Here is a 27,683-nt window from a genome sequence, read left to right as displayed (position 1 = left end):
AGCAAACAACTCAGTCAAGATCAGTCTCAGTTGTACTCTTTGAGCTGCAAAACAGTCAAATAGCTATCACTTTTATTTTAAAGCCCTCTTCAGAGAGCAGTCAACAAGAGGGGTTTGTTATAGCAATGTTCAATAAGATTTGCTTAAGTTGTGTATATTTTGTATGCTGAAAAAACAATCGCATTTAAAACCAGAACCTACATGATGTCACCCTCTAGATGCCTGTGACTCATCTGCTCCCAACCCTTGAATGATTTCTGCATGGATTAGATTTTGTAGGGGGTTATGCATCTGGAAAGAGTGGCAGTGTTGTGTGATGATACTGAAAATCCTGTTCCTGTAACTCATATTCTCTATGACACCTGGATTTTGCATTGTATCACTGCTGCATGGATTTTGCGATCCAAGGGCAAGGAACGTCTCTCCCGTGGCCCGTTGCGGACACCTGGCACATCAAGAAAATATTAAATAACCTCACAGGAGGCTTCCCATTCTCTCTGAGACACCCATTTATGCTACCTGAGTCCCACAAACTCATTTCAGGCTGCCAGCCAGCTCAGAATATTATAATCTGCCAAAAAGCTTATTTAAGCAAAGCGATAGAAAGTGGAATGGTTTTATTTAAGATTTGGGGTTGGGTTTTTTTCTGCATTAATTGACTCCCTCTCCTTTTATTATTTTCAGTGCATCTCAGCCACATGAGCTTGATGCAGAAGGTGATGTAACTCAACTGTAATATTGGTCCATGGCACTGAACCTAGAATGTATTGGTCAGGAAGAGAAAGGGGCTGTAACTTCTTTTTTTTACCTGCTGCTCCAGAACACACTCCCAATTGTCTGATAACATCGTAGAGCTGTTCTCTGAAATGTAGTGTCAGTGCATTTAGCCAGAAAAAGTTACAAGGCAGATTTTGTCATATTTTTACAATGTGCATTTTATTTTAGATTTTAAATTTATTTAGACTTTAGAAGGTGTTGCCTAATTTGACAAGAGGGCCACTTGGAATTCTAGGGGGAAGATTTGTGAAAATTCACAAATTACTTTACTCCACCCATTTTTGCTATTCCTGTTCGAAGAGCAATGAAATACCTCAAATCTTTCAAAATATCTGTTTTTCTGTCTCTGTTCATCTTCACAGTGCAAGAAATGTTACAGTTATGTAGACAATCAGTTCTTCATGGTTTCAACTCTTGACCTAGATTTAATTGTTAAATGTCATTATGGATGAAAACAGAGTGTCTACTACAGAGCAGTACCGTGCTTTTAGGGCACTACAAAACAGAAAAAAATTCAAGCTATTACATTGCTTTCTATTTGTGCAGCTGTTCTGGGGCTGATTACTAGCCTTTCCATTTGGCAACAAGTAGCGGACAGGATGAGTTGGCACATCCAAAAGCCCTCACATGCTTATGCAACTGAAGGGAAGGATCTGTGAAAACAGCGTATTTGTTTGCAATGCTGTCTCCCGTGTCAGCTGCCTTGCTCAGGAATTTCCAAAATCAGCTCTTCCTAGCGTGGCCATAGTGCTGAGTGACAAAGCACTGAGCTGGCTACTCCCTGCACCCCCACTACCCCACACCCCATTGCGGGTTATATTACAAGTTATGACTACCATGTGCCCTCACATAAATCATGAGAAGCGATCTATAGCACTTTTATAATTTAGCTTTGCTAAGTGAAACTTCTGTGGTTTGTAGTTTCCTCTATACTCGTAACTCGTTTGTACACAAACTCAAAGAATTTGCCCTATGGGAAAGAAATACAAAGCAGATTTTGGAAATATGTAGGCAACACTGCTCATCCCTCTGCAATAGACTATTCATAGGGCAAGAAGTCCACCATCCTGAACAATTTTGTTTTAAAATAAAATCAGATCTCAGATTTTGTGCATGGCCACTACAGAATATGTTGCCATGTCACAGTAAAGTCAGGCATGGGTTTTCTAAAACAGTTTTGGGGTACAGACCTTACCAGCTATACAATAATGAAGCTCCATTTAGACCTGATTAGATCATTATGTGTAAATCATCTATGGCACAGCAGTGTAGCCTAACAGTGTGGTAGGAAATACTACGTTCTATAGCTCTGTGTGCATCCTGCACTTTAATTTGATGACTTCAATTTTATTTTACAATCTAATGTTGGGATTTAAGAGGATTTTGTCTTTACTAGCAGCATTGTCTTTTCATGTGACAGATTAAGCAGTGGGGGAAGCAGAGAGACTGTTATCATGATTGGCATGGCTGTTTACTATTCAGGAACCCCTGTCTCCAACCTCACAGAATCATATTTATTACCTCAGCTCCTATCAGAATAATACTGATATTGACAAGGTGGGGATTTTCTCTTGGAAGTTAATCTCAATCAGCACAGGAACATTTTCATAGAAAATTATTTAGCTCCTCTGTTGGCAAAACTGAATACTGTCCCATGCTCACTGCCTTGACTTTCCAAAAGAACGTAATGTCTTCATATATCTCAAAGTTGTCCCCATTTAAAATAAACTAAAACATTGAAGAATAATCGATGCAGAAATGCTAACTGAAATAGAGTACCTATCTAAAGAGTTTTTTGACTTTACAGCTATTGTACGTTGTAGGCAGAAGCCTTATAAACATTGTAGAAATAGTGCTAGGATCACTAAACTTTATTAAACTGCACAACTTTACTGGGACACGGTGACTTCCTAATGTGTGGCTGCATGCAATGTAAGTCCAGTGGATTTGACAGATTTGTCTTCCCATGGGCATGGTGACAATAACAGTGGTTTCAGAGCCTGAACTATTGGAGCCTTTGGTGGGACAAGCAGCCGTTCTCACTACGGCTGAACCCAACGTCCTTGGATTACTATGAGCTGCCCACTTTTCACCATTCTTTTTCCTGTCTTTCTTTTCCTTACTCCTGCCTCTCCTTCCACCCCCCCTCCCCCCCTTCTTTTTGGGATCCTTTAATTAAATGGTCTCAGATCCTTCTCATCCTTTGGGATGGTTTCCTAACACTCTCTTAACTTAACTTCCCCCTCCCATTACCTACTCCCTTCTTATTCCTTCCCGATCTACAAATTCAGACTGAGGAACTAGCCCTGGGTCTCTAGTGTTCTTATTTTTCTGTTGTAGCTGAAATACTTGTTTTGCATGACAAATACTAAAACTTACTAAATAAATAATAAAGCCTAACGAGGATACTTTGTTATGCAACTAGCACAGCTATTGTCAAAACCTCATTGATCATCCTGCTTAAAGAAAGAATAATTTACATTTTAATGACACAAAATTAGTTGCTTTTTCACTTCATAAGGTATTTAAAGCAAAGTAGGGATACGGATGTTATATCTGAACACTTAGTGCCTCACATCTTCCTCTAATGCTGTGCACGTCTCCAGCTGACACTCAAGAGCACTGGAGGTGAGGTAAACACAAACACAACAGAAGAGCTACTTAGACTGAAGGTCAATGCTGCCCGGAGAACAAATGGCTCTTAACTGGTCATAAGTAAGCTTAAAGTGGAAGTTATAAAGTTTCCAGCCTTATACGCCTTGAATTCCTAGAACAACCCTCCAACAGAAATGGATAGAGGACTAGATATTAAATGAACCTTGTTCATTTTTGAAAGGGATTAGATGATGTGACTGTGGGATAGCAGGTGACCAGATTTGATGGCCCAAGGTGTCACTTGTATAGTCCTATATTCCTGTGTCTCAAATAAAAAGGAGCTCTTTATTCTAAGTAAAAAAGGTGGGAAAGTGATACCAGAGACCCATTTGGACACATGAAGTTGTTCTTTGCTCACAGGATCAAAAAATATTGGCAGATGGTTACTTCTGGATGTCTATGCCAATGGGATAGTTGCACAGGCAAGGCGTGTGTACCCACTCTCCTTACAGGTAATGGCAATGCCTGTCCTTGATCGCTAGTGACCAAACACTCCATTTACCCATTGAACTTACACTGGAGCAGTTAAAGATTAGGTGTAAAATGCTGTAGGTGTGGGATCCCTTTCTAAATGGTACAAAAAAGATGTTTTCCTGGAACGTGCTCCCAGGGATAAAGGTCTTTTGCCAATTGCATTGCAATATATGGCTTAGAACAGAGATATCATCATGCCAGGAGGAAAGCAACTTCATACTAAACACACACTGCAGGAAAATTAAGATAGAAAATGACAAGAGGGGAAAGAAGAGATGAAATACTGTTCTTCATGGAAAGAAAACAGGTGGTTACGGAATTTAACTGTTACATTAAATCATACTTGAATATAATTTCATAGATTCGCTTGAGCAATAATTGGAAAATCATTTACTGGCAGCTCATGTGCTGGCATTGTGTATCTACAGACAATGATTGCATTACAATGAAAAGTGGGATGCCTGTAATGAGAAATCCACCACTCCGCTCTGTGCCAGCTCCTGTGTTGTTAAGCAGTACATGAAGCAAAGCAAAGCACTGGAGGGAGTGAGAACATGCTCATAAGCAGCAGTATGTGAAAGTCCAGCCTACATCTCACATTTTGCCATAGCAGAGAAGGCTCCACATCTCCTCTGAGCTCAACTTCAGCCCATTCCCATCTGACAGAAATGAAGCTGTACAACATTACAAATATTAGAGAGGAATTCCAGGACTCCTCAAAAATACAGGAAAAAACCAGCAGTTTGACTGTTACATTTAACAGGACAAAGCCTGTAGACTGTGAAAATTACCAGAATTGACTTTCAAAATGATAAATCAGGTCCTGAAAAAATAATGAGATGGACTACAAAATGAAAAGCCCTTTAAAGGAAGAATGTCAATGGGATTTATTATTATTATTATTATTATTATTATTATTATTATTATTATTATTATTATTATTATTATTATTATTATTATTATTATTTTACTTCTGATACATGAACAGTATGTGCCCTTCTTTCAGGCACAGATCACCCAGGAGAGGGGGCTGGGAGGACTATAAGGAGACTTTAGAGTCTCCTCTTTGTTTCGGTGCCACTAGCCTGAATGGCATTTGGTCCTGTGTCATGCGATGCTGTCATGGTTACTGTGCAGCTCCATCTCCCCTGCCAGTTTAATGGGGAACTTTACCTGCCTGTGCTTAGGTAATATTTTAATACTATTTCAGCAGCTATGAGGATCAGGAGTTTAATCTTCCAAAGGAAAACATACCATTAAAAATGTTTTTACCTTTATTGTCAGTTTGGAGCTTTAAGAAAAATACCAGAAATCTTGCCATTTATGATAGCATCTTTAGAACTGGCAATACTGGTGTGTGTGTGTGTGTGTGTGTGAAATCCCACTTATCTCACTAAACATAATACTGTGGGCTTTGGACAGGTATAAGACTTTTCATAAAAATGGCACATAACTAATGTTAGCAGTGACCATGCATGTACTACTTGCCTACTGGTATTTGCAGCTTAAAAACCTAGATTGTGAAGTCTGTCCCAACAGCTGAGGTACAGATGGGTGCAGTGTGAAAGAATGAAGGGATAAGAATAGAAACAAGATGCCATTTTTTATACCATGCCCACTCATAGTGAGGCATTTGTTGCTTTTCATGCTTGTGAGGAGATAATTATGCTTTTTTTTTTTTTTTTTTTTTTTTTTTTTATATGAGACTTGTACCTTTATCTCCAGGATTATTTAAATTTGCGGCTTTATTTCTATACTTGGTAAGACTGACTAGTTATTTATCATTAGAAAAAACTTTATGAGGTGGCTGCTGTTCTGTAGCCCACTCACAAACCACTACTCTTGCAGGATAATTAATGAAAATTATATTCCCCTGTCATCAGATGCCTTGTATTGTGATCCACAGGGCCTCTCTCCTGTGGGATCAATGTCCTCCTCCAAGGTGAGATTTATCGCTTAGATCAAGGGAAGTTTTGGGTGAATCATGATACATCATGTTAAGGAGTGATAGCTGCTTGTAAAGAAGTGGGTTAGAATAGCGTTTAATGGCTGCTGTAGATTAGGCAATACCTCAAATCCAAGTTAAAATTTGATATTCTCTTAAATTTATTAAAAATGTATTCTTGGATTATATAAGGTGTAAACCAAATTTCCTAAGGATTTAACACAATACTAGCAGTTCTTTACTTCAGTTTTGTGCTGCAGACCATTCACAAGCTGTCTGTACATGTAGTACTTTAAAGTATTTTTGTAGCATTATGAGATTGTCAGAGAAGTGGTACGATGGTGATGAACATCAGCATTCAAAACCCCCAAAAGAAAGGATGAGATTGAAGATCACCTTGAGAATAATCTGTTCACAGACATTTTACTCCTACTGAATTTTTTTTATATTAAAGGACCTTACCCTCCACTGATGGTGCTGCTTTGGTGATTAGGTGCCTAAGAGCGGACTGGTCTCAAGGCTTAAAATTGGAAAGGAGTTGGAGGTTGGATTTGGCAGGAGCTGGAAAAAGGAAAGGATGAGGGGAAAGTGTTCTAGGACAGGCTAGGATGAAAAGGAAAGAGGCTGGGCTCTGGGTCACGTAGGGGGCTCTGGGAGGGATGTAGAGTACACGGGCAGAGATAGGAACAGGTGGGGCAAGTATGCCCAGGGCCAGAGAAAGGACAAGACAAGGATGAATAGGAGATGGTATCTCAGCCCCACCACTGAGCTCAGGGCTTGACTGCACTGCACATAAATGCCTCCGAGCTCCCCTGGCTGCAGATGAGTGTCATCCTCTCTGTGACTTTTCCTCACAGGCCGATGGCTGGCTGCAGCAGCTACATCCAGGGCAGCGACAGTGCCTGTGCTGAGCCCTGTGCTGGCTCCTCTGAGGGCATGCCTACTCCCACCTGGAGAAAACACTAACCTTGCAAAATGATGTGTTCAGGTGTTAAAGATCACCTGTATGAAGTTTGCTGATTACTAACTAGTCAGGCATTTTTTTCCCCCCATGGGATGCTTTATTCTGGGTTCTGTGACAAAGGAGGCCACAGCTCGAAGAACTTTGCCCTCCTACCTGCCAAAGTGGGAGATCTGAGTGATGCTGTAAGGGGGCTTCAGAGGTGACCAGAAATTAAAGTTGTTGAGCTGTGGTGGGAAGAGAGACAGGCCCACAGCCCAAGTCTGAGGGATGAAAGAAGGGGGGTTGAATGAAATGCTGAATGAAGAAATCCCAGCAGTGCCCACTGCACTTTGTAGACATTTAAAGTATCAGCAGATGCTGCTCAGGATTTACCATGTGTGTATGAGGGAATCCTCAGGAAGATGGCCCAAAGTTTAAGACAGGGAATGATGCCCTGGAGTACTTGGGTTACAGCCCTGCCTCTGCCACAGCATTGCTTAGTAATATTGTTGATTATTTTTTTTTTTATTATTATTTTTGTCACAGCGCCAGCTAATTTTTCATTCTTTGTTTTCCGGCTCTGTTTCTGCATTTTGTTCTGTTCATACTCTATTTGCACTATTCCAGGGCTTGATTCTTCCTTGACTGTGGGATGGGTGAGGGAGCAGGGAAGGAAAGGAGAGAGCAGCTTGCCTCTCCTCGGGGGCGTTTGGCTGGCCTTAAGTGCTGGGATGGGGGAGGCGGGGCTGTCTCCTGCTCCATATGACCCCTGTCTGCCTAGCTGGAAAACATGACATGCCCGACCGCAGAGCTCTCCCTGAGCAAGCTGTGAGCTCCGAGCCTGGCTAACAGAGGGTAAAAGGTGCCCAGGTCACTGAAGGCAAAATCAAGCCCTTGCTCAACTTCTCCTTTCGGCTTTACAGATTGTTCATAAAACACTTCCCATCAGTGTTTTATGGTGCTTTGCCACCAAATCTGTTATTTATGCATCTCAGATGCCTTGGTGGCAGGGTGCCTGAAAAATAAAATAATTGTTTTATAGCAGTTTATTCTGTTTTATTAATGATTAAAGTATTCATCAATGTAATTGCCAGTTAAACTTGCACTTTGCACCAAATCTCCAGGGGCCCTTCTTGAAGTTGCCAAGTGCGAGACTTTCATTTTGCTGAAACATTTTCTGTCAGTGCCACTGTTACTATAGGCAATGTGAGTAGCTATACCTGCATAACGTTTTCCATTTCTGATCCTATTTCCTTGTTAATGTAAATATACAAGTAGTGACATGGCACCTGGGTTTGGAAACACTTGCAGGATTATATTTTTACTGAAAAAGAGTCAGCTGCTATAAATTGACCCACCACCATGGACTTCAGTGGAGCTACTTCAGAATGCAGCAGCTGAACATTTATCGTGTAGTAATCTTGTTGAAAATCAATGGATCTCTGGACAATACCAGGCAATAAGCATTGGGTTCAACATTGCATTACTCCTAGTAAAAGGGATTACAGAGGCAAAGATGCTAACTTAACAAAGAACTGTTCATCTCTGCTGGGATGAACAAGTAGAGGTAAAACTGTAAGAGCATTATCTCACAAGCTAGCATCATCAATACAGTGAATAGAAAGTATTTTCCATTTGTTGGGGTGAGTAGAGAACAATTCAGTCTTCCCGAAAGACAACATTGTTTAGGAAAAGAAGAGATTTCAACCTTTGTGTGAACCTACATAATGAACTTTTTCTCAGCTCACCTCCAGAAAAAAAAAAAAAAGAAAAAAAAAAAAAGACTACTTACCTAGTACCAGAGTATCAGTGCAGATAGAACAATTTTTCCCCATGAGGGCTGAAAGCTGCAACTGGCTGTATTCACTTTCTCATGAGTTTGATACTAGACTAACAGAAGACCCCACTTGCCCATGTTTGTAGTCAGACACTCGAATTCTTTGAGGTTCTTGAGGGGTAGAAAGGGATGAAGGAGAAAGCGAACAAAGTCAGTGTGCAGTCCACACCTGACAGTAAAATCTGAGGGGTGGACAGGCCATGCCCCCACTTCAATGGATACAAAAAAATGACATACTTAGAAAGTCTGCATTTGCATAAAAGCATGATTGAAACTAACTTAAAACATCTAAGCCATATTTGTAAGATGACTGAAAAGGAAGAGATTGATATAGCAACATTTCAGAAAAAAAGGCAGAAGCAATCTTTTGTTAATATTGGGGATTATCAATTTAATTAGCTCAATCTTTAATGCAGGAAGTTACCTAGTAAAAATGAGACTAGTTAGCATTTGCAGAGCACTTAAAATATTTAAATGAGTAAAGGGAAGATTTTCAATGACATTTTTATGTCTACTAGATATACTTTTTTTTTCTAGATGACGAACTTTTAATAATGCTTATGCTGTTTGCTCCCAAAGGTTAAAGTTATTTACTACAGTGATGAGAGGACTACTGGGGGCTTTTCATCATCTCAGTGCACTTTACTGCCCCAGACAACCAGTCCCTAATTTTCTGATATTATCTTGTACATTGAAGACCGTCAAGAGGAAAATAATGTGACTTTCTCTAGGTAGCCCACAAGTATGCAAAAGCAATGATGTTGACTTTGATTTTTGATCAGGCTGAGACCATTTTGATCTCAGTTACCTAAATATCATCTTTTTGTCATAGTGATTTTATGTCAGGACAGTAGGGCTGGAAGGCTTGGTCAGGTCATCCCCAAAAATTCACATGGTGGAGAAATAGACTGAAAGAACTTGAATCAGCTCTATGTGGTGAGAAGCACAAAATCACCGCAGGAGACAGAACTTAGTGAAGTCTTTCTCCGTAGAGATTACATTTGTCTGTGGGAAAACACCTTCAAGGTTAGCAGCTGGCCCATGAGTTCACTGACATAATTTAAAAAATATTCTCATTGTACTGTGTTAATGTTTCAGTGTACCTTCAAATCAGACAATTAATTCTCATCCTTGAATAGTAAAGCGGTGCAGACATTTTTTATTGGTTTGCTGGGTTTGTGTAAAAGTGTTATTTGTGCTGGAGGTAATCTGAAATAAAAATGTACTCTTTCATATGATTTAAACCAAAATCTTAACAAATCTGTTTTTCAGAGCAGCTAGTTGTTTGTAATTATGTCATCCCGGTATCTTGGTTTGTCAAAAATGGGTTCTTCTCCCCACACAAAAATTGAAAAGAAATAAAGCAGAGAAGTCTTGAAACAGATTTCAATCAAAAGTGAAAAAGTAAAATTAACTAAAAAAAAAAGGGTGGGTGAAGAAAGAAACATTAAGAATATTAAGGATATTCACATCCAAGTAAACTTATGCTTTATCTGGGGTAATACCAATAGAAAAATTAAAAGAGAAATTTAGTTTGTATGATAATGTTCCTTTAGGCTTACTTTCTTCTACCTGCACTCTATCTTTTAATGCCATGCAATTGTAGCTTTTACTGTATGATGTTTTTTTTTCTTTCTTTTAATGGTTAAGCAGTAAGAATGAAAGGTTGGAAATGGGCCTTATACACAACAAAAGCACTCTCTATTGAAAAAAATCCATGGTTGTTGTTTTCTTCCTTTGCTTTTTCAAAACAAAGCTTAAAAATGTGTGTCCCATGATCAGCCATTTCAGCTTTTGCATTATGTGGGTTCAGTGTTATATGTAAACATTCACTAGTACATTAGTGGAGAACATTTTTTTGCTATTCTGATGTTGTCTTCTCTGCCTTTGCTCTGCTCAGCCAATGCAGGCAGTGAGCACCTGATTTGCTTACACACTCTGTCCTCACAGCTTTTACATCCTTAGAAGTTTAGAGGGGAGAGTGAGCCCAACCTCTGAGGTGTTAAGATTTGGTCTTGATCCTTTAAAAATACAGGGCTTTGGATAAAACCTTTAGATTTCTAACAATAGCTTCTTTCTTCTTCTTCTTTTTTTTTTTTTCTTCTTTCCCCTCTAATTTTAGGCTTACTTTAACCTTATCCTGTCCCATGGACTTGAAGAATTTTCCTATGGATGTACAGACATGTACAATGCAGCTAGAGAGCTGTGAGTGTCCAATTGCTTTATCTTTCAAAGAATTTGGTGGTTAGGTTGTACCTATATTGTCGTATATGTGTGGTGAGACTCAATATTCCTATTTGTATGGGAAAATCATAAACAGTGTTTTAATGGTCCGTCACCATACTACATGGGTCCCCTGTCTCTGGCTGTTCCTGCTCCCTTCCTTTTCCCCCTCTTGGGGCCCATCACCTCACCCATCAGGGCTGCACCACTTCCAGGGATAACCACAGTGATGCTCCGCAGGAGAAATTATTAAAACTCAGGAAATTAAGAGCAGTTAGTACACAGCAAGGGATTAGCTATGTCTGATCGAGACATGCTGTGGTCTTTTGAAAAATGAAGCAACACACCTGATAAAACAGAGGTCCTATTAGGATACTTATGCTGTTAAGATAAACATGGCCAAGGCATGCACTAGGGTACCAGCACACTGCCAGCAGGACTGTATAGCTGTTAGCACAACCATGTCACCATTCTGACCTGTACCAGGTAACAATCAGACAAAACCAGGAGTGGCTCAGGTAACGGCATATACCAGCCATCATTCCCAATAGTCAGCAGGTACCGGGCCACCTTGGGTTTTTGTGGGGATTTAGCTGTGTGGGTATGAGCTGCGGGTTACCACCTGCCTTTGCACCCAGAGTACAGCCACAGCTTGGGTTACCCATGGAGATGTAGCCATTGCAGTCAAAAAGACACTTCAGTGAGTTGAAGCCTCTCTTTGCCCTCCACACCTTTCAGTGGTAGGTTCACAGGTTTGCAAAAGCTGCTTTTTTTTTCTTTTCTTTTTTTTTTTTTTTTTTGTAGTAAGGACCTAACATTCTGCAGTCTAGAAATCCTTGTTTTATTCGTGCATGCCAACTCTATCATCAAAGAATGATGAAAATGAAGCAAAATGCAGGCTGGTACTTAGACATAGAGAAATGTAATTTCAGCTGTAAACAGTATCTTTGATGGGCCAGCAAAATATTTTTTTAGTGGCAAACCAGGGCAGTATTTCAGAACAGAAGGATGTTACTTGTTGCTTTAAATAGAGTAATAGTAACTGGTAACAAACAGCAGGGGTGCTGTTGTTAATCAGGCAGTTTAAAAATATAACCAAGATAATATGTATTGCAATAAAAGATACACGTTCCAGACATTATAATATTTGCTTTGAATATTTTCGAGTGAGCTATCATCTAACAAACTCTGATTTCTTTATTGTAGTTGGCTACACTATGAATGATCTGATATTTGAGTGGCTAAGTGATGGACCTGTGCAGGTTGCAGAGGGTTTAACCTTGCCACAGTTTATTTTGAAAGAAGATAAAGAACTGGGTTATTGCACAAAACATTACAACACTGGTGAGCATTATTCTGCTTTCTTATTAATTGTTCTAATTGCATCTGTTGTCAGTTTGTAAAGGGAAAAGATGGGTGAAATGAAAAAATATTTTGAAATTTGATTATTTGATTCAGCCACACTTATTTTTAAATCTGAAAAAATAAAATTGCTCCCTGTTATCTTTTTTGTTTGAAGGATTTTTTCCAAATTTTGTTTAATTTAATTAATGATATTCTAATATACATATCCTAATGTCTGTCAAATCATTAAGGAATTTAAAATTTTTAAAAATGATAAAAAATCTAGTTGTTTTGATTTCCTTAAAATGAAATACTTTTAACAAAATAAATCTTTTCTTAAATATTGATTCATCACTTTTAAAGTACTTATTTTTCTGAACATGATTTATTTTACCAGCATATATAATTACCAATGAGGAAAAATATCTAAAAATCACCAGTTTTTATGTGTGGTCTAATTTATGAGATGTAGTATTTGAAAGTACAGTGCTTTCATTGTTGATCTGAACAGTATACAGACATGAAATGTTGGGAAATTAAATGTTTGTTTAATACTCTATTTTTTCTTGTATTTGCTAATTTGAAATTTCAAATGCTGTGTTTTCTCTCTTTAGCTTTATGGAGCAGAGAAAGCTGTTAAATTTTTATTTAGCTGCCCGGAGTTTATTTAATAGGGGCAGCATTTAGAGATTGGTTTGCTGCGTGCTTGCTGGGATTAGATATAATCCCTCTCATTTGAAATAGCTTTTTCATCATTTCAGCCTAAGAGCCAGTCTGGTTCCATAAAATACATTTGTTTCACTCCGTAAAATAACAAAGCGTGAGAGGTTCTGTCTCTGCCAAAAAAAAAGTCACATTCAATTCTTATGAAAATAAAATTGTTTTAAATTTTTATAAATGCAGCTTCTCATTTTGGGGCCCAAAGTGTCAAGGAAGGAGAACTTTGTGATTCCACAGTCCAAGACCTGTGAAAAGGGGGATTTCTGTGGCTTCTCATCTATTCTCATACTTAAAGGGCATAATCAAGAGTAAATTCCAATAGACAGAGTTTATGCACTTGTAATCTGGCTGATACGAAGTTTAGCCATTTCCCACCATGTGACTTAAACTCTGAATAACTGAGTTCATCTGCTTTTCTAATTACTGTCAGATAACCACTTGGCAGGGTCAAATGCTGAAAGTAAGAGGGAAGGGAGAGCATGGGCAATAGCTTCCTTGTATACCCAAGAAGATTACCCACAAAGGATAAAACCACCAATTAGTAGCTCCCACTACATGTAGTTAAACAAAATAAATGTGTAGTTACAAAAAGCTAAAAGTATATAGCCTCACAAGGGGAACTGAAAAGCAATATCCAAGCAAAAGAAAACTTTGCCTACAGGCACCCACATTACTGTCTTCTCTGTAGTATGCTCCTTCAGGTTTGGTGTGAAATTGAAATATGAATAAATGCTGTATTATTCAGCCTTCTCCTACCCACACCATCCAGGTTGTGCCACAGGAATCTGGAGAGCATTCAACAGGTTGGGCTGTTCTCATGCCGCTGCTGCCACATGTGGCCACCCCACCCCTTGTGAGTCCCCTCCTGTATGGGCAGGCTGGTCAGCATCAACCACTACCCAGGCCTCAGAGTCTGCCTTTAGGGTCACAGGTCCAGTCATCATTTTAAAGATTCTGTCCTGCCAAGAGATGTTATTCAGTTCTTCACTCCTGTCTCTGTCAAACAGCCTCTGCATTGTCCTTTGTGCCAACTCTATCTAGCACCCTGCTGTTCAGCTTTCTAGACTAGCAGAAAAATAGACGTGCATCACAAAAGGATCAAGAAATCTAATTTCCCCTGAAAGGATGAATGAGAAACAACACATCTCCATGCACTTGACCAACCAACACAAAAGGGGTCCTTTGAGATCATTAGCATGACACTTCAGGCAGAACTGACTTTCTTGTACTGGGGTTAGTCTGCCTCAAGTGAGAGCCTCCACAGCATCTAAACCACCGTACTTTGGAGAGCAGCACAGAGCCACTGGGTTAAGCGGTTGATGAGCTGTTGCAACTCAGGACTCCCCACCCCCCAATGCAGGACTAGCTCCACTGCCAGGCAATCCTAAACTTCTTCCTTACTCTACCCTTCCAGAACAGCTACCTGTTGTTTGAAGTATCACACACCTCCCACAAGGGATTGTTGTGGGTTTCCTGGAGTTAGACTTTTGGCAAAATTCAAAGTAGGCTTTGAGGTGATTCTGCTGCAAGATGTAATCCACAGACACAGGCAAATGGCATGACCAGAATGAGAAGCTGTGTGATCTACCATAGGTCTGTCAGATTAGTAGTTTACAATTTGTCTGTTTAAGTACTTTTGCTTAATCTCATGTCATCAGAAGAGCAAAATGCTGTCCCCTTTTAATACTAAACATTATACTTGACTAAAGTAAAATCTCATTAAATTTTGAGAAAAGAAATATGACATTGTATTTTCTGGAGGTGAAACAACTGTGCCAATATGCATTTTCTCAGCCAACGTGAAGACCTAAGGCAGTTTGCTTCAGGGGTCCCATGCACCCCCCAAGCTAGCAAGCAACAAATGGCCAATTTGCATTTGTGTATCAGGACTTTCTTATAGTGTTAGGTTAGGAAACAGGCCATGTATCTAACTTATGTTCAGAAAACAAGATAAAAATGTGCAAAAAGCATTTATGAAAGTAATTTCATGTTCTAGGAAAGTTTACATGCATTGAAGTCAAGTTTCATTTGGAGCGTCAGATGGGATACTATTTAATCCAGATGTACATTCCTAGCCTGCTGATTGTCATTTTATCCTGGGTTTCTTTCTGGATCAACATGGATGCTGCTCCAGCTAGAGTCGCACTGGGTATCACTACAGTTTTGACAATGACTACACAAAGCTCAGGATCGAGAGCTTCCCTCCCAAAAGTAAGGAAATAATTTTGTTGCACCAAGATGCAATTTTGTTGTTATTAACAAGAAATATTTGTACTACTTTTTATAGTTTCTGAAAGGTCTGTGTAAATATGCACCTGATATGAAAAAGCGATGACTGTGATGTTAAACCGTTACAATACCCTTGCATTTGGATTAAGGCAGGTTTCTGTTGTATTGTGGGGTGGCTGGAGTTTTCAGAAGTATGGATTTTCAATGATTTTCTACTGGTTTGTACTTAGATTTCAGCACTTGGAAGCAAATTTTCTGAAGTATTTAAGTATCTGACTGGATTTCTGAAAACACTTTCATGAAAACTGGACATTCTATGTGACTGGGGACTTTATAAACTGTCTGGTCTTTCCTGGACTGTTAGACTCTTAAATATCTTGATGTTTCTGGATATGGCACTTAGTCCAATGTATATATAAATATATATTAAAATATGTATATATAAAATACATATATATACACCATGTATACCTAGATGGTTTCTCTGGTGAATCTTTTCAGTAAGGAATGGCTGATGTCTTTGCTTCATGGCAGAATTTGTCCATGTTCTTATTCAAGTGTTGTCTGCAGACCTTGATCCTGTCTATGCACAGAAAAGTCCTCTCATTCAAATTTTGTGGTCTTTTTAATCCAGGCCAGATGCTGTAGATGGGTTTACAGGTTACAGAATGAGTTCTTTGTTTAGTCAGGCTGACAGCTCTTTTCAGAATAGGCACAGCCTGAATGCTTCTGCTGATAGTATTCCCAGCAGAATTTTATGTGCGTGTTTTGCACAATTTTCTGGAAGATACCTCAGAGGCAGGCCAGTTTACAATATTCTAAGGAGTCACGAGATATACTCTCTGAAGAGTCCTCTTTACAGCAGTCCAACATCACAGGGGTTGAAAACATGAATGTTTAGTGTTTGTACAGATCATGATCCATTCCAAAAGCATGTTGTATTTTGTTCTACTTTACCCTCAGTATCACATTTAGTCTCATTCTAAATACTGTAATTTGTGCAAGTGGAGCATATATAGGGCAACTTTGAAAACTGCACAGATTGTTACTCTTCTGTTGGTAATGAGAAAGTATCACTTAAAAATCTGGTGACTACAACACTTGGTTCAGCTTCACTTGTTCACTTGGAGATACATATAATTTTCCATGCAAAGTGAAAGCTTTTCATATATGAACTCAGAATTTCAAATTGATAATTTCTTAAACATTTGTTCAGACAATTCAGTCAATATTGCAAAGAGAACACCCTGAAAAGAAAGTCAACAAAGAGATAATCTTGGCAAGGAGCATGTAGACTCTATAGATGGCAAGTCTGGAATCACTGAAGACTGTGAATAGATGGTACAGCACAACTCCATGTGGTATATTCCAAATTTTTTTTTTAATTAACTGGCTTGAGAATTACAGATGGTACAATCACTGTAGTGGAGATTTCCAACCATGTTTTGAACTGGGCAAACATACCCTGCAAAGGAGCTCTGCAATGTTAGCATGTCCAAAATGCTAACACTTTAGAAAGAGTTTTTGCCATCTGCATTTGATCCAGCTGAAATGTTTCTCACTTTTGTATTCTGCCTTCTTTCAGTAGAAAAGTATTTTCTGGATAATTTTCTGGGCTTCTGCTGAGCAGAAGAAATAGGAAGATCCAGAATATGTTTACTGTGGCTATTTGTTTATCAGAGGTTCTTCTCCAGCCTCTGGATTAAATACATTTATTTCAGCATCTGTCAGAGTCATGTCAGAATGATGATGCTCTGCCCCTGCTCCATCATCTCCTTTTCTGCTGTTTCAGTTTGCCATGAGACATGCACTGAAGTACCTCACCAGAGAGCCCAGCACATGTATTGCAGTCAGGCTACACCTGGCTGTTGCAATTTCACTGTGTAAGTCAGTTGAGCTGTCCTTTACAGCTTTGGTCTCTATACAAGTGAGTTAATCCTTGTGGGGGCTTTTGAAGTAGTGCCAGTTGACTTTAACATGTGGTTTTAAGTAAATGTTAGCATACCCGTCAGGTGATTCCCACCTCGGATAACTCAGGTGCCTGAAGAAACATGGGACTGACCAAAACGAAAGCACTCCAAAACAGGCTTTGTGTATAGGTATAGCTGTAGAGCCATGCACCACCATACAGGTCTTAGATCACCACTATCTGATTCCTTACACAAAGAAGCAAGCTTCTCTTGCTGTTGCTGTTGCAGACACCTAGCCATTTAAAAACCTCATCTGTAACTTAATACCAAAATTATATTTCTTAATTAAATCTGTCCAGCTGAAATGCATTTAGAAATAAAAATATAAAAATAATTGAATAAAATAAATGTTAAATCCGAAGTTCCAAAATGGTTCTTTAAAAGTAACGTTTTTTTAAGTCCCGTCTACATATTGCCAAGACACAGAAAGTTACGCTGTCAATAAAACATCCATTTAAAAAATGCTCCAAGCATGAATATCTAACAGAATAAGACATGACAGTAGGGTTATTTTTGCAGGAGTACTGAAAAGACAGATGCAACTTTGCTTTGTGAAAGCAGCCAAGCAGCCTAGATTTGAAAACAAGAGTTTTATTTTTTCCCCATCCTTCTTTGCATCCTGTTCATGTTAACATACATTTATAGCACTTAACCTTTGATTTACCCACTGTCTCATGCTGAGAGTTTCTTCTCATTCTTCTCTGTTTTAGTAGAGCTTACCACAAAAAACAACAACACATCAAAACTTGCCAACATTAAAGGGGACAATTTCTTTACCTAAAAAAGGCAAAGAAGAATTGTGGTAAGATACCTTGTTAGGTGATTTTTCTGTTTCCAAGTTACTATCTGAATGATGAAAGTGTTATGGTTTAGAAGAAATTACCTATCTACTGTTCTTAACCCTGGTATAAGATTACATGACAGAGTTCTGTTTGCTGTAAACTGCTCTTTCCCATATTAGTAACTAATATTCATTTTGCTACAGATTTCATAATGGTAGGTCATGGAAACACAGACATTAGGCATTCAGTTGTTGAAATTAAACATAAGATTGAGACTGTTGAAAAGAAAGGGAAAGGAAAGGAAATCAGAGTAAAATGAATTCCAGCTGAGGCTCATGTTTGCTGCACATAAGAGAAACATCTATAAAGCCTCTTCCAAATGAAATATGGTTGTATTTCTTTGGTAATTATTGTAGCATTTCTGTGGAATTATTATCTTTGGAGCATTTTGAAATTCTATCTAAGGATATAGGGTAACATTCCAATATCAGAAACAGAGTAATAAATAAATCAATATGCATTTTTTGTTCCTTATTCTTCTGCAAAACTGACTTCTTTGTTACAAAAGGTAAGGATAAAACATGACAGGACTTACATCCCAACAAAGCTACTGTTCTAGGAAGGGAGACCTGCAGTGCCTGTTTCAGCAAGCAGAAAGGTTCTTTTCCTTTACAGTTTTAGCGTAAGCTGAGCAGTACTGCATCCTGCTTCCTTCATAGAAGGACTTTCTGTATAGGGAGTATCTACAGAGAAATAGTTACTACGGTGTCAACCTCTTATAATGATGTAAATTGCATTATTTTGTGTTTGTTACAGAAGACTAGTGAGGGATCTGTAACAAGGGTTATCCTTATTGAGTGTAATAGGGCGTGGTAAGGAGCTCATCCAGAAAGCTGGGGTTGAAAACTCTCCCTCCAGTTGGGCTGATCCATCACTGGGATGCCCAGAAATGGTAATCCAAAACAACAGGATTCCTATGATCTGTTTCCCTTCCCACACTTTCATGTGTTTAACTTCAGCTAGACAAATGTTTGTGCACCCAGCTACACAAGTAGTTCTTGCCAGTCGGCCGGCTGGGTGATCAGCGTGACCACATATTCACAATGAATCCCTCAGAGAGCCCTGAACTTTCTGTGCGAGCCCTGTGCCTGAGCCAGGGAGCTTCCTCGCACCCAGGGTTTGCTGGACTTCATCTATGCAGAGAAACTCTACGGCACACAAACAGGGAATCTGATGTAACCTACCTACACCCATGCAATACTCAGCATGTGCTTAGATCCAACGCCTTCTGGAAGTATCAGACCTGTGGCACAGAAATGGCAATATGTATTCATCAAAATATGGATTAAGGAATGTCTGCGCAACCTAAGGGACACAGATACACGGGATATGCTTTTATGTACTTTTGGTCTCAGCTCCATATAAGCTGGAGAGTAAAGGGGAGGATATCAAGGTACAATAGCACAGAACTGTTGAGAAGTGTTAAAAACCAGTTCTTGAGAGCACTGAATGAAGATCTCTTGCTATTCTATTTATGTTTAAACAGCTTCCCTTTTGTTGAATCAACAGAAGCAAAAGTTTTAAAGCATTTTCAAAGGAGGCATTTGAAAGAATGAGTTTTCTGCTGTGCTAGTAATTGGGTATTTTTCAGATTGCTTTCTTCTTAAAACACTTATATAAACGAAACCTTAGCAACAGCAGTCCAAGAGAATGAATTACTTTCAATGTCATAAAGCAAAACATTTCAGGACACTTTAAGACAAGTAAGTGATAGCAACTGTATTTTACACAGTTGCGTAGCATTCGTATTGTGTTACTTTAATGCACAGTCCTTAATGAATGCATGCTCCTTCCCTGGGGAGCAATCTGTGCAGAAAAAGTTTCATTCAAAGGTCATCAAAACCTCTGGGAACCCTTCCATTCACTTCATTTTGCTTTGGATCACTAAATGCTTTACCAAATGCAATAAAAGCATTATGTTCTAATAGGGGCAGACACTTGCAAAACCAAAGTCAATGAAGTCTGTCCCCTGTGGCAGTAAATGACTGCTTTTACATGTCATCCACTGTCCACAGCATACTATTCCTGGAGGTGTGTAAAAAATGTGTAGATGTGGTGCTTAGCAACATGATTCAGTGATGGACCTGGCAGTCCTGGGTTAAAGGTTGGACTTGATGATCTCAAAGGTCTTTTCCAACCTAAATGTTTCTATGATTCTATGATTCTGTATTTGGAGACTTTTCAAGATCCTTGGGCTTCTGGCAGACCAGTCTGAGAAAGTAACCTTTCATTTCTTAATGCCAAAAGTTAACAAGTAAAGAGTCTCCAAGAATACAGCGCATTTAAAAATTTGAATTAAGGTTAAAATGATGCCATAATAAAATTTAAAAAGAAAAAAAGGGAAGAAATGTGGGAAAATAACAACAAAGAAAAAGGAACAGATGCTGTTATCAGCTATTATATTATTCTGTGTTCGTTTGCTTTCATAGGAACTAGAGCACCTAAGGTGATAGCTTACTCTTTCATGTAACAAAATACAAAGACGATACATTTTGGAGCAGCGTTATGGTAAAAAAAGCAATAATGAAGTAACTTGGAATGGAAGCAATTTTTTGACAAATTACTTTTACTTTAGTCTCAGGATCCAAAGAGGAAATACAGGAGTAATTCAGTGATCAGGAGATACATTACCTGGTACTTGGCTTATACAGGTGTCTGAGCACTTCACATACTGCTTAAATAATTAAGCCAATCCTATTTTTGTTAGATGTTCACAAATTCCTGTTGGAAAACTGATGGTCCTAAAACATTACTTTGATGTTTAATATTCCTGCCCTATGTCATACATTTATGTATTGTGATAGGGGAACTGCAATCAAATTTCCAATTTAAAAAAATGTATTCAGGGACCTTGAGCAGATATAAAAAGAAACATCCTAGTGGTTGTCAGTTTTCTTGACCATAATAAAAGTGGGCATGCTGTCCAAACTCTTGGCAAGTCAGGATGCACTGTCAGGTAACCATAAGGATCTACTCTTCAGTCAGGTGCCTACATGGGAATGTTGTAGCACTCACTTGTTTTGTTAATTTTGAATGTTTTCTATAACTTTATTTTCCCTCCCCATTCTTTTACTTATAGTAAGAGATCATGAAACCTGCATGAAACCTGCTTTAGCTCTTCTTTTTTTTTTTTTTTTTTTTTTTTTAGCTTGGCAAAGCTAGGTACAACTAAAACCTTTATTCAGCAAATCTGTTCAATATCCATTGTTACATTCCATGCAGTACTTGCATCTGGATACAGAGATCTGTTCTAAACTACATAACGAAGGAAAACACATAGACCGAACCTATTTTTCAACAAAAGGTTCCAAAATAAAGCATGGGTCATAAGTAAATGGGCATGTCCTTGCTTGCTGCAACTTATTGAAGCAATTTCTTGAGTACAAACTGATTGTGATGTGTAGAATTCTGTGTGTAAAGTAAATAGTCCTTCAAAATACTGTAAGATAAATTCCTGTCAAATTGTTTATAAACACCTGCTCATAACTTAAAGTTTAACAGAGGGTTTTTTTCTGATTCTGCTCTACAGCTAAAAAGCTGCATGTTCCATTTCTTTATTCTTACTTCTCCCCCCTTTACTTATATTTTCTCATGAATGGTTTTGAGGCAGGATATTAATGTGTTTGTGCTTGAGGGCAAGAGAGTGTTTGAGCTGCAGTAAAAGATGTGGTACATGTATCAGGTGATATGTGATGTACCAGAAAGAACTTTCAAGTATCAGTAGCACTGTGGCCATGTTAATACCAACTTGACCAAATGCGCTTGGCACTTATGAAAGTAGTGTATGATGCCCAGAAACTTCTCTGCTGCTTCCACCTACATCAGCTTGTCTTGTGAAAGACACTTTGCCTTCTTGCAAACCTTGCACCTTTAAGATGTAGGTAGATACTTACACAGCTAGGTTGTATAGTTACAATTTCCCTTGGAGCAGTATCTCAATTACATCCATGTTGGATGAGCTTTGGCACAGTTATATATGCTATGATCATGCATCCATTATAGGAAGAATTTTTTTTTCTTCCATTTCACAACCATTTCCAATTCTGTAAAACTGAAGACTTGGGTCTGCTGCATGGATAAGAGACAGAAAGCACCAGGATCTATGCTTCTTGTGAGAACAGCAGGAGGAAGAAGGATGTAGATATTAAAGGCAGGACCTAAATCTGCTGTTAGAAACTGCCACATTATTCTCTTTAGCTTGGCCATAGACATGTGATGTCCTACTCGGTCTTTGGGTCTTAACTGTGGTTGTGTATGAATTTTAGTGAAAATCTTGCTGCCCTTCATTCTGTGCAAAGCTGATTGACAAGATACTGACTGGTATGTTGTCTGATAAAGACTACTATATTAGGATCTGTAGTAGATTCTACTTTATGAAAGTAAAAAATAAAAGACTGAGTAAATCAGTCACTTTTTCACTGTGTTAATCTAAACTTTAAAATTTACTTTCCTGTATAGTGAAGACAGTGGTATTTACTGTACTACAAAAACAGTAGTTGCTGCCATGCGTGACAGCTAAAAATATGCAATAAGATGTGTCTGAATACCTCTGGGATGTAGTTTGAGTACTACTGGCACTTCCTCAGCAGGTTTTATAATGCAGTCATCTGGGAGGGCTGGCATTCAGCAGAGCCTATTTCAAGCATCAGAGAAGAGTTGAAGTTATTGTGCACACCAGTCTGCCAGTTGTTTCATAACCCTGGTGCAGTACTGGGGCTCTCTGGCTTCATTGTTGCACCCTGCAGGACCTGCTGGCAGCTTTTAGTGGCTCTCTGAGGAGTGCTCCACGTCGCTCTTTCACACACATAAGCACTGCAAACCCACTCTGAAGCAACAGCGTATGCTGTTGTGGCTCATTCATTTCAAATAATTGCAAGCCTTGACTCTATTAGATCATCTAGGAGTATTACTTATGAATATCCTCTGTTAATATTTCATTTGAAATAATGTTGATGGGACCCCCTGGAGTCAGAGAAAACCACTTTCATTTGCAGTGTACCCTAAGCCTGCTTCCTTCCCATCCGAACAGCAGTGCACACTGCACGCGGCTGTTAAGTTGGCTGGGACATTGGCATCTTACTCCCCAGAAGTTGTTTTTGAGTTCCACTGCTTTGGATGCCAGGTCATTTTTCCTTTGGGAAACATTTTTGTGGGGAAAACAATTGTTTGTTTATACTGATGCCTGGAAGTATTAACCCCTTCCTCCCCTCTCCTTCCCAAAGAAAACAGAGAGAGGCAATTTACTTTTTTTTCATGGATGCATCAAACAAACTCCTGCAGGGGGAGAAACTATATGACTCAGTGTCTTGTTTTTACATATAGTATATGTGTTAGGACATGACCATGACTTTAATTTACCGATAGTGGGGCACACTATTTTTTGTTGTGGTAAAATCAGCTTTGGAAATGGAACAATTGTAAACTAGGCATTGGCAAGAAAAGAATAGAATATTTTTTAAGGCATGGAAATACAGTCATGCACTCTAGAATGCATCATTATGCACAGAACCTAGTAGTAAATTTAAAAGCCCTGATGAAGTAGTCTCTTTTCCTCTTTATTTCTTCTTCCTAGAAGCTTGGAGTTAATTGAGATATCTTGTCTCAAAGAGAAGGGAGCATGAGAGCAAAGGGCTTTGATTTTCAGTAGCTTGTATCTAGTGTTAGGCATCCCTGTCTGTGAGAAATAGACACAGTGTGCTGGCTTTCCTTATTCTACCAAAGGTTAAGGCTCTGGGGAACTGAGCCGGAACTCTCAGTACATCTGGAAAGAAATGTCACTAAATCACAGCAGAAAATATAAGTTAAAAAAACAGGGGAGAACACTTTACAAATGTTCCTCAGTACATGTATTCATAGAAAAGATAGCACAATTATGTTATACATAATTATCAATAATGAATTATAATGAGAACATATCAATATCTGTTACATATGGGAGAAACTATTTCTATTAAAAGATAGTCTACTGAGAAACTAAAAATTAAAGTATTTCATTGCTATAAATGATTGCTTTTTTGTCTCTTTTCTGCAGAAGGCCATTTCCCTTTGTGGGCGTAGTGGCAATCAAAATACTATTGATTGAGTTGTACTAAATATGATGAACAGTGCTACTTTAAAAATTTATCTGTAGTCAGAAGGCACTGATGTCCATCTCTTTATAGTGCATGATCAGCTTAAAAATATGTCTTAACTTTCCAGGGAACCATGTAGATGGCCACAGACAGCAATGAGAGTACCACCTTCCTGGACTGCACCACTATGCTTGAGCGTGCTCTGCTCATCAAAAACTGGCTTAAAAACAGTTTACATTTGCATGGAACTGACAAAAAAAAAAAAAAAAAAAAAAAAAAAAGTTAGGAAAATGAAGCAGCCCAAATGCCAGAATTATAATAAAAACTAGTTAGACAGTGTGTTCTGTTGCTTTTTCTTATTCAAACAGTCAAACTACTTGCTTGCTTTCTTAAGGAAGCCGTAGTTGTCTGACAGGATCTATTTTATGAATTTGTTGGCTGCATTTTGCTGTCTCCTGAACCTTGTAGCAGAAACAGAATCTGCTCCGAATGAAAACAAAATCCTGTCACTGGGAATGATGTGAATTAAAGCGTGAGATGCCTAGGCTTTACTGCTGCTGTTACTTCTCACCAGCCCCCCTCCAAGTCAAGGATGGCAGGGTTATGCCACGAAGATAACAGCACAAAACAACTACTCAGTTATGCATCTATCTACCCCTGGATATGAAAAAACAAACAAACAAACCAAACCCAAACCCTTTTATGTATCTCAAAATAGCTAAAATACCGCTCCAGGAAGCAGTGTGGTCTTTTTATATATCTTGTTTTCTCTATCGGTCCCAACTAGTGAGTGGGAAGAATAAGTCATAATTATTGTCTTAAATGGTTAATTATTCTTTCTGAAGTTGGTTCATTTATCATTCTTTAGTAATGGTATAGTGTTGATTTTAACTGGGTAGTGTTGTCTTTTGGTAAATAAGAAATGAAAATTTTATTTTCTTTTAACAATTTTCCAGTGCCCTCTTAGAATGGGTGTAAACTCTGCACTGCTCACGCTAGATGTGTATGTGCCAGCCACACCACTGCATACAGAGGTGATTTCTTATCTTTTTCTGCATTGACTGGAGCAGGAGACAGATGTTTTGCAACAAGTCAAAAAAGTGTGTGCTACACATGTTTCCAGGCAAGACTTGTAGCTTGGCAAACGATTTCATGGTGAATTGTTTAAACGTAAAACTCTCTCGGTGAGTGCAGCTGTAAGAGTTGATTAGCTTCTTACATTAATGAGGTTTCAGTAAAAGCTTTTCCCAAATTGAAAGGCATATCTAATTAAAAGACTGTGGATTACCTGAATATTGGAACTGCACTTCATGACAAGTTCATCTGGCCAGTTTCATTCATGATTTCCATGATTAGGCTGACTTCCTCCAGATGTACTTCCCTCTTAGTTAAGGAAAGGCAGCCTCAATAGCAGCTGTTGACCACAGCACAGTTCAAAAGCATTTTACCCAGCTCCTCTGTCTGCCATCTGTGAAACAGGCTTTTAAAATAAATCCTCGCTAGTGCTAGCTGTTGTCCTCATTATGATTTTTTTTTTTGTAATTCATACTCTTTTGACATGCCCTTCTGAAAGACAACTGAAAATCACCCTGAAGAAAGAATAAAAATGAATTTTCAGCTATAATATTCATAGCTAAAACCAGATTCTGCTATTTTCAGCTAAAATCAAATTTCTTTAAGTCCTCTTTATCTGTATAGTACATGTTGTGTTAGATCTGTGCTCCTCAGTGATACACATTTTTGGAGGGGTCGAACATTTTCTCTGAGGAACTGCTTTTTGTAAAAAAATATCCCTTTGTTGAAGCTATGCAAAGGGTAGTTTAGAATAATGTTCTTACTTATCAGGGAATTTTCCCAAACCATTGCTGCTGACTTTGAACCACCTTTTTTTTTGTTGTTTTTGAAATGGCCTTGTTACTTGGAAATCTAAAGTTAATCAATCTAAAAATATCTGAAAAGTTTGACATGAAAATGGAAATTATGGAAGTGGTTCAATTGACATGATTTTAAAACCCTGAATTTGTCATTTGTGGCTTTTTTTTTTTCATTTTCTTTTTTATTCTAATTTAGAAGACATTTCTGAAATGTCAAAAAATCCCCAGGGAAGGGAAAAAATACATCCCACTCAGATATAGCATTTACTGAGATACTGGTAGGCACATTTCAGCTTTAAATAATGTTAAGAATTCAGAGAGAAATTGCTCTAATTAAAACCTTACTACATCTCCAAGATCAAGCTTGGACACTGAAACACTCTGAGAAGAAAACAAACTGCCTCATAGTGAGCTCAAGCCATGCTATTTGTAGCCAGCATATGAAGCTTCGGGTCATCACAGCATAGTTCAATCAGTTGTTTCTATTCTGATGTGACTTAGTAACTTGTAGAAATCATAGATCTTTTTTTTTTTTTCCCCCAAGTCCAGAAGGGATAATGTGGCCTTCCAGGATAACACTGGTTTTTGCATCTGATGCTGTTACAGTTGTGTGCTATAAATACTCTCTATTTGGCTTAAGCATGTCTTAACAGTGTGCAGTCTTGTTTTGAAAATTGAGTTTGGAAGTTAATTTCAATAACTACCTAACTACCCAAGCACACTCTTAGAGAGAAATGTTTTTCAGAGGCTGGGGATTCTCTGGTGTTACCCTCTAGCCAGTGTTCTTTGCTATGCATTTCTCGTCTGGTCTACAAATCCTTTCCAAAGCCTGTGTCTTTTCTCATTCAAGAAACCCTATGATGAAATCGAGCAAGGTTTTGATCTCTTTTTTTGGTAAACTAAACAAACTGATCTTCTTTTGTCTCACTTATACAATGTCTTCTTCAGATTTCAATCTTCCTCACTGTGCCAATATAATTTTTTAAAATACAGCAACCGCAACCACGCTACCGTGGAAACTCTTAGTATAGCTTTCTTCCTCCCCCTCCTCTGTTCTGTTTATAACTCAGTAGTCATATTCACCTTTTCCCCATAGCTTTGAATAGCTGATGCTCCATTGTCAGTCCCTTTCAGTGTCAGCCACGGTGCGCCTACAGATGGGCCCTGTCCTTGACTCCAGCCGCATGGCTTAGTACTGGCCTCTTTTGACAAGCATTTCGCTTGGAAGTGCCCAGTAATCCTAATTATAATGTTCTTGTCATTTTTTTATAATTCTATCACTCTTCGTTTTTTCTCATATTTTTCTACATTTTTCCAGGACTTTTTTTTTTTTTTTTCCATTGATCGGTGCTCACTTTCCTCTGCTTTTACCTGTTTTTTAAGTTTTTTCCTTTTAAGCCTTTTTTTCAGTAATAATGACTATTTTTACTTCTCCTGTAATGCCATAAAGGGTTTTTATAAACCAAATTTGGCCAGTTCAATAGTTGTGGCATTGCCGTTAATAAAATATTTAACTCTTGCATGGTTTTAACATACCTAGTGCTAGTAAATAAGAAAACATTTGTGGCAGTCTGTGCTTATGCCATGTAAGCTAGCGCAACGTACTGCTTTCTGAAAACCCAATCAATTGTAAATGGTTAATTCTTGGTGGGAGGAAATGTACAGAGAAAGCTATGGCTGAAGAAGTATCAGAGTGTAAATAAGGACAAAAAGGAGGACTGAAAGTTTCCGTGACTTTTCTTGCTGTTTGTGGAATAAGAACGTATGCTGAGAACCAAA

At 38.5% G+C, this 27,683-nt stretch overlaps 1 protein-coding gene across 8 annotated transcripts in view; it reads left to right on the top strand.

Annotated features, from left to right (window-relative positions):
* GLRA2 (glycine receptor alpha 2) overlaps nucleotides 1-27,683 on the top strand; it is a 131,519-nt gene that overhangs the window by 34,068 nt on the left and 69,768 nt on the right. For 7 of the 8 annotated variants that reach the window (XM_037378270.1, XM_037378272.1, XM_037378267.1 and 4 more), the window contains exons 5-7: nucleotides 10,754-10,836; nucleotides 12,061-12,198; nucleotides 14,915-15,129. In XM_037378270.1, coding sequence (XP_037234167.1) covers nucleotides 10,754-10,836; nucleotides 12,061-12,198; nucleotides 14,915-15,129 — 436 coding nt within the window. The remainder of the gene's footprint in view (nucleotides 1-10,753; nucleotides 10,837-12,060; nucleotides 12,199-14,914; nucleotides 15,130-27,683) is intronic. The other variant, XM_037378269.1, reaches the window with a different exon arrangement.

This window comes from Falco rusticolus, chromosome 2, assembly GCF_015220075.1.
Source record: "Falco rusticolus isolate bFalRus1 chromosome 2, bFalRus1.pri, whole genome shotgun sequence".
NCBI lineage: Eukaryota > Metazoa > Chordata > Aves > Falconiformes > Falconidae > Falco > Falco rusticolus.
This window is presented reverse-complemented; position numbering and strand designations above follow the sequence as displayed.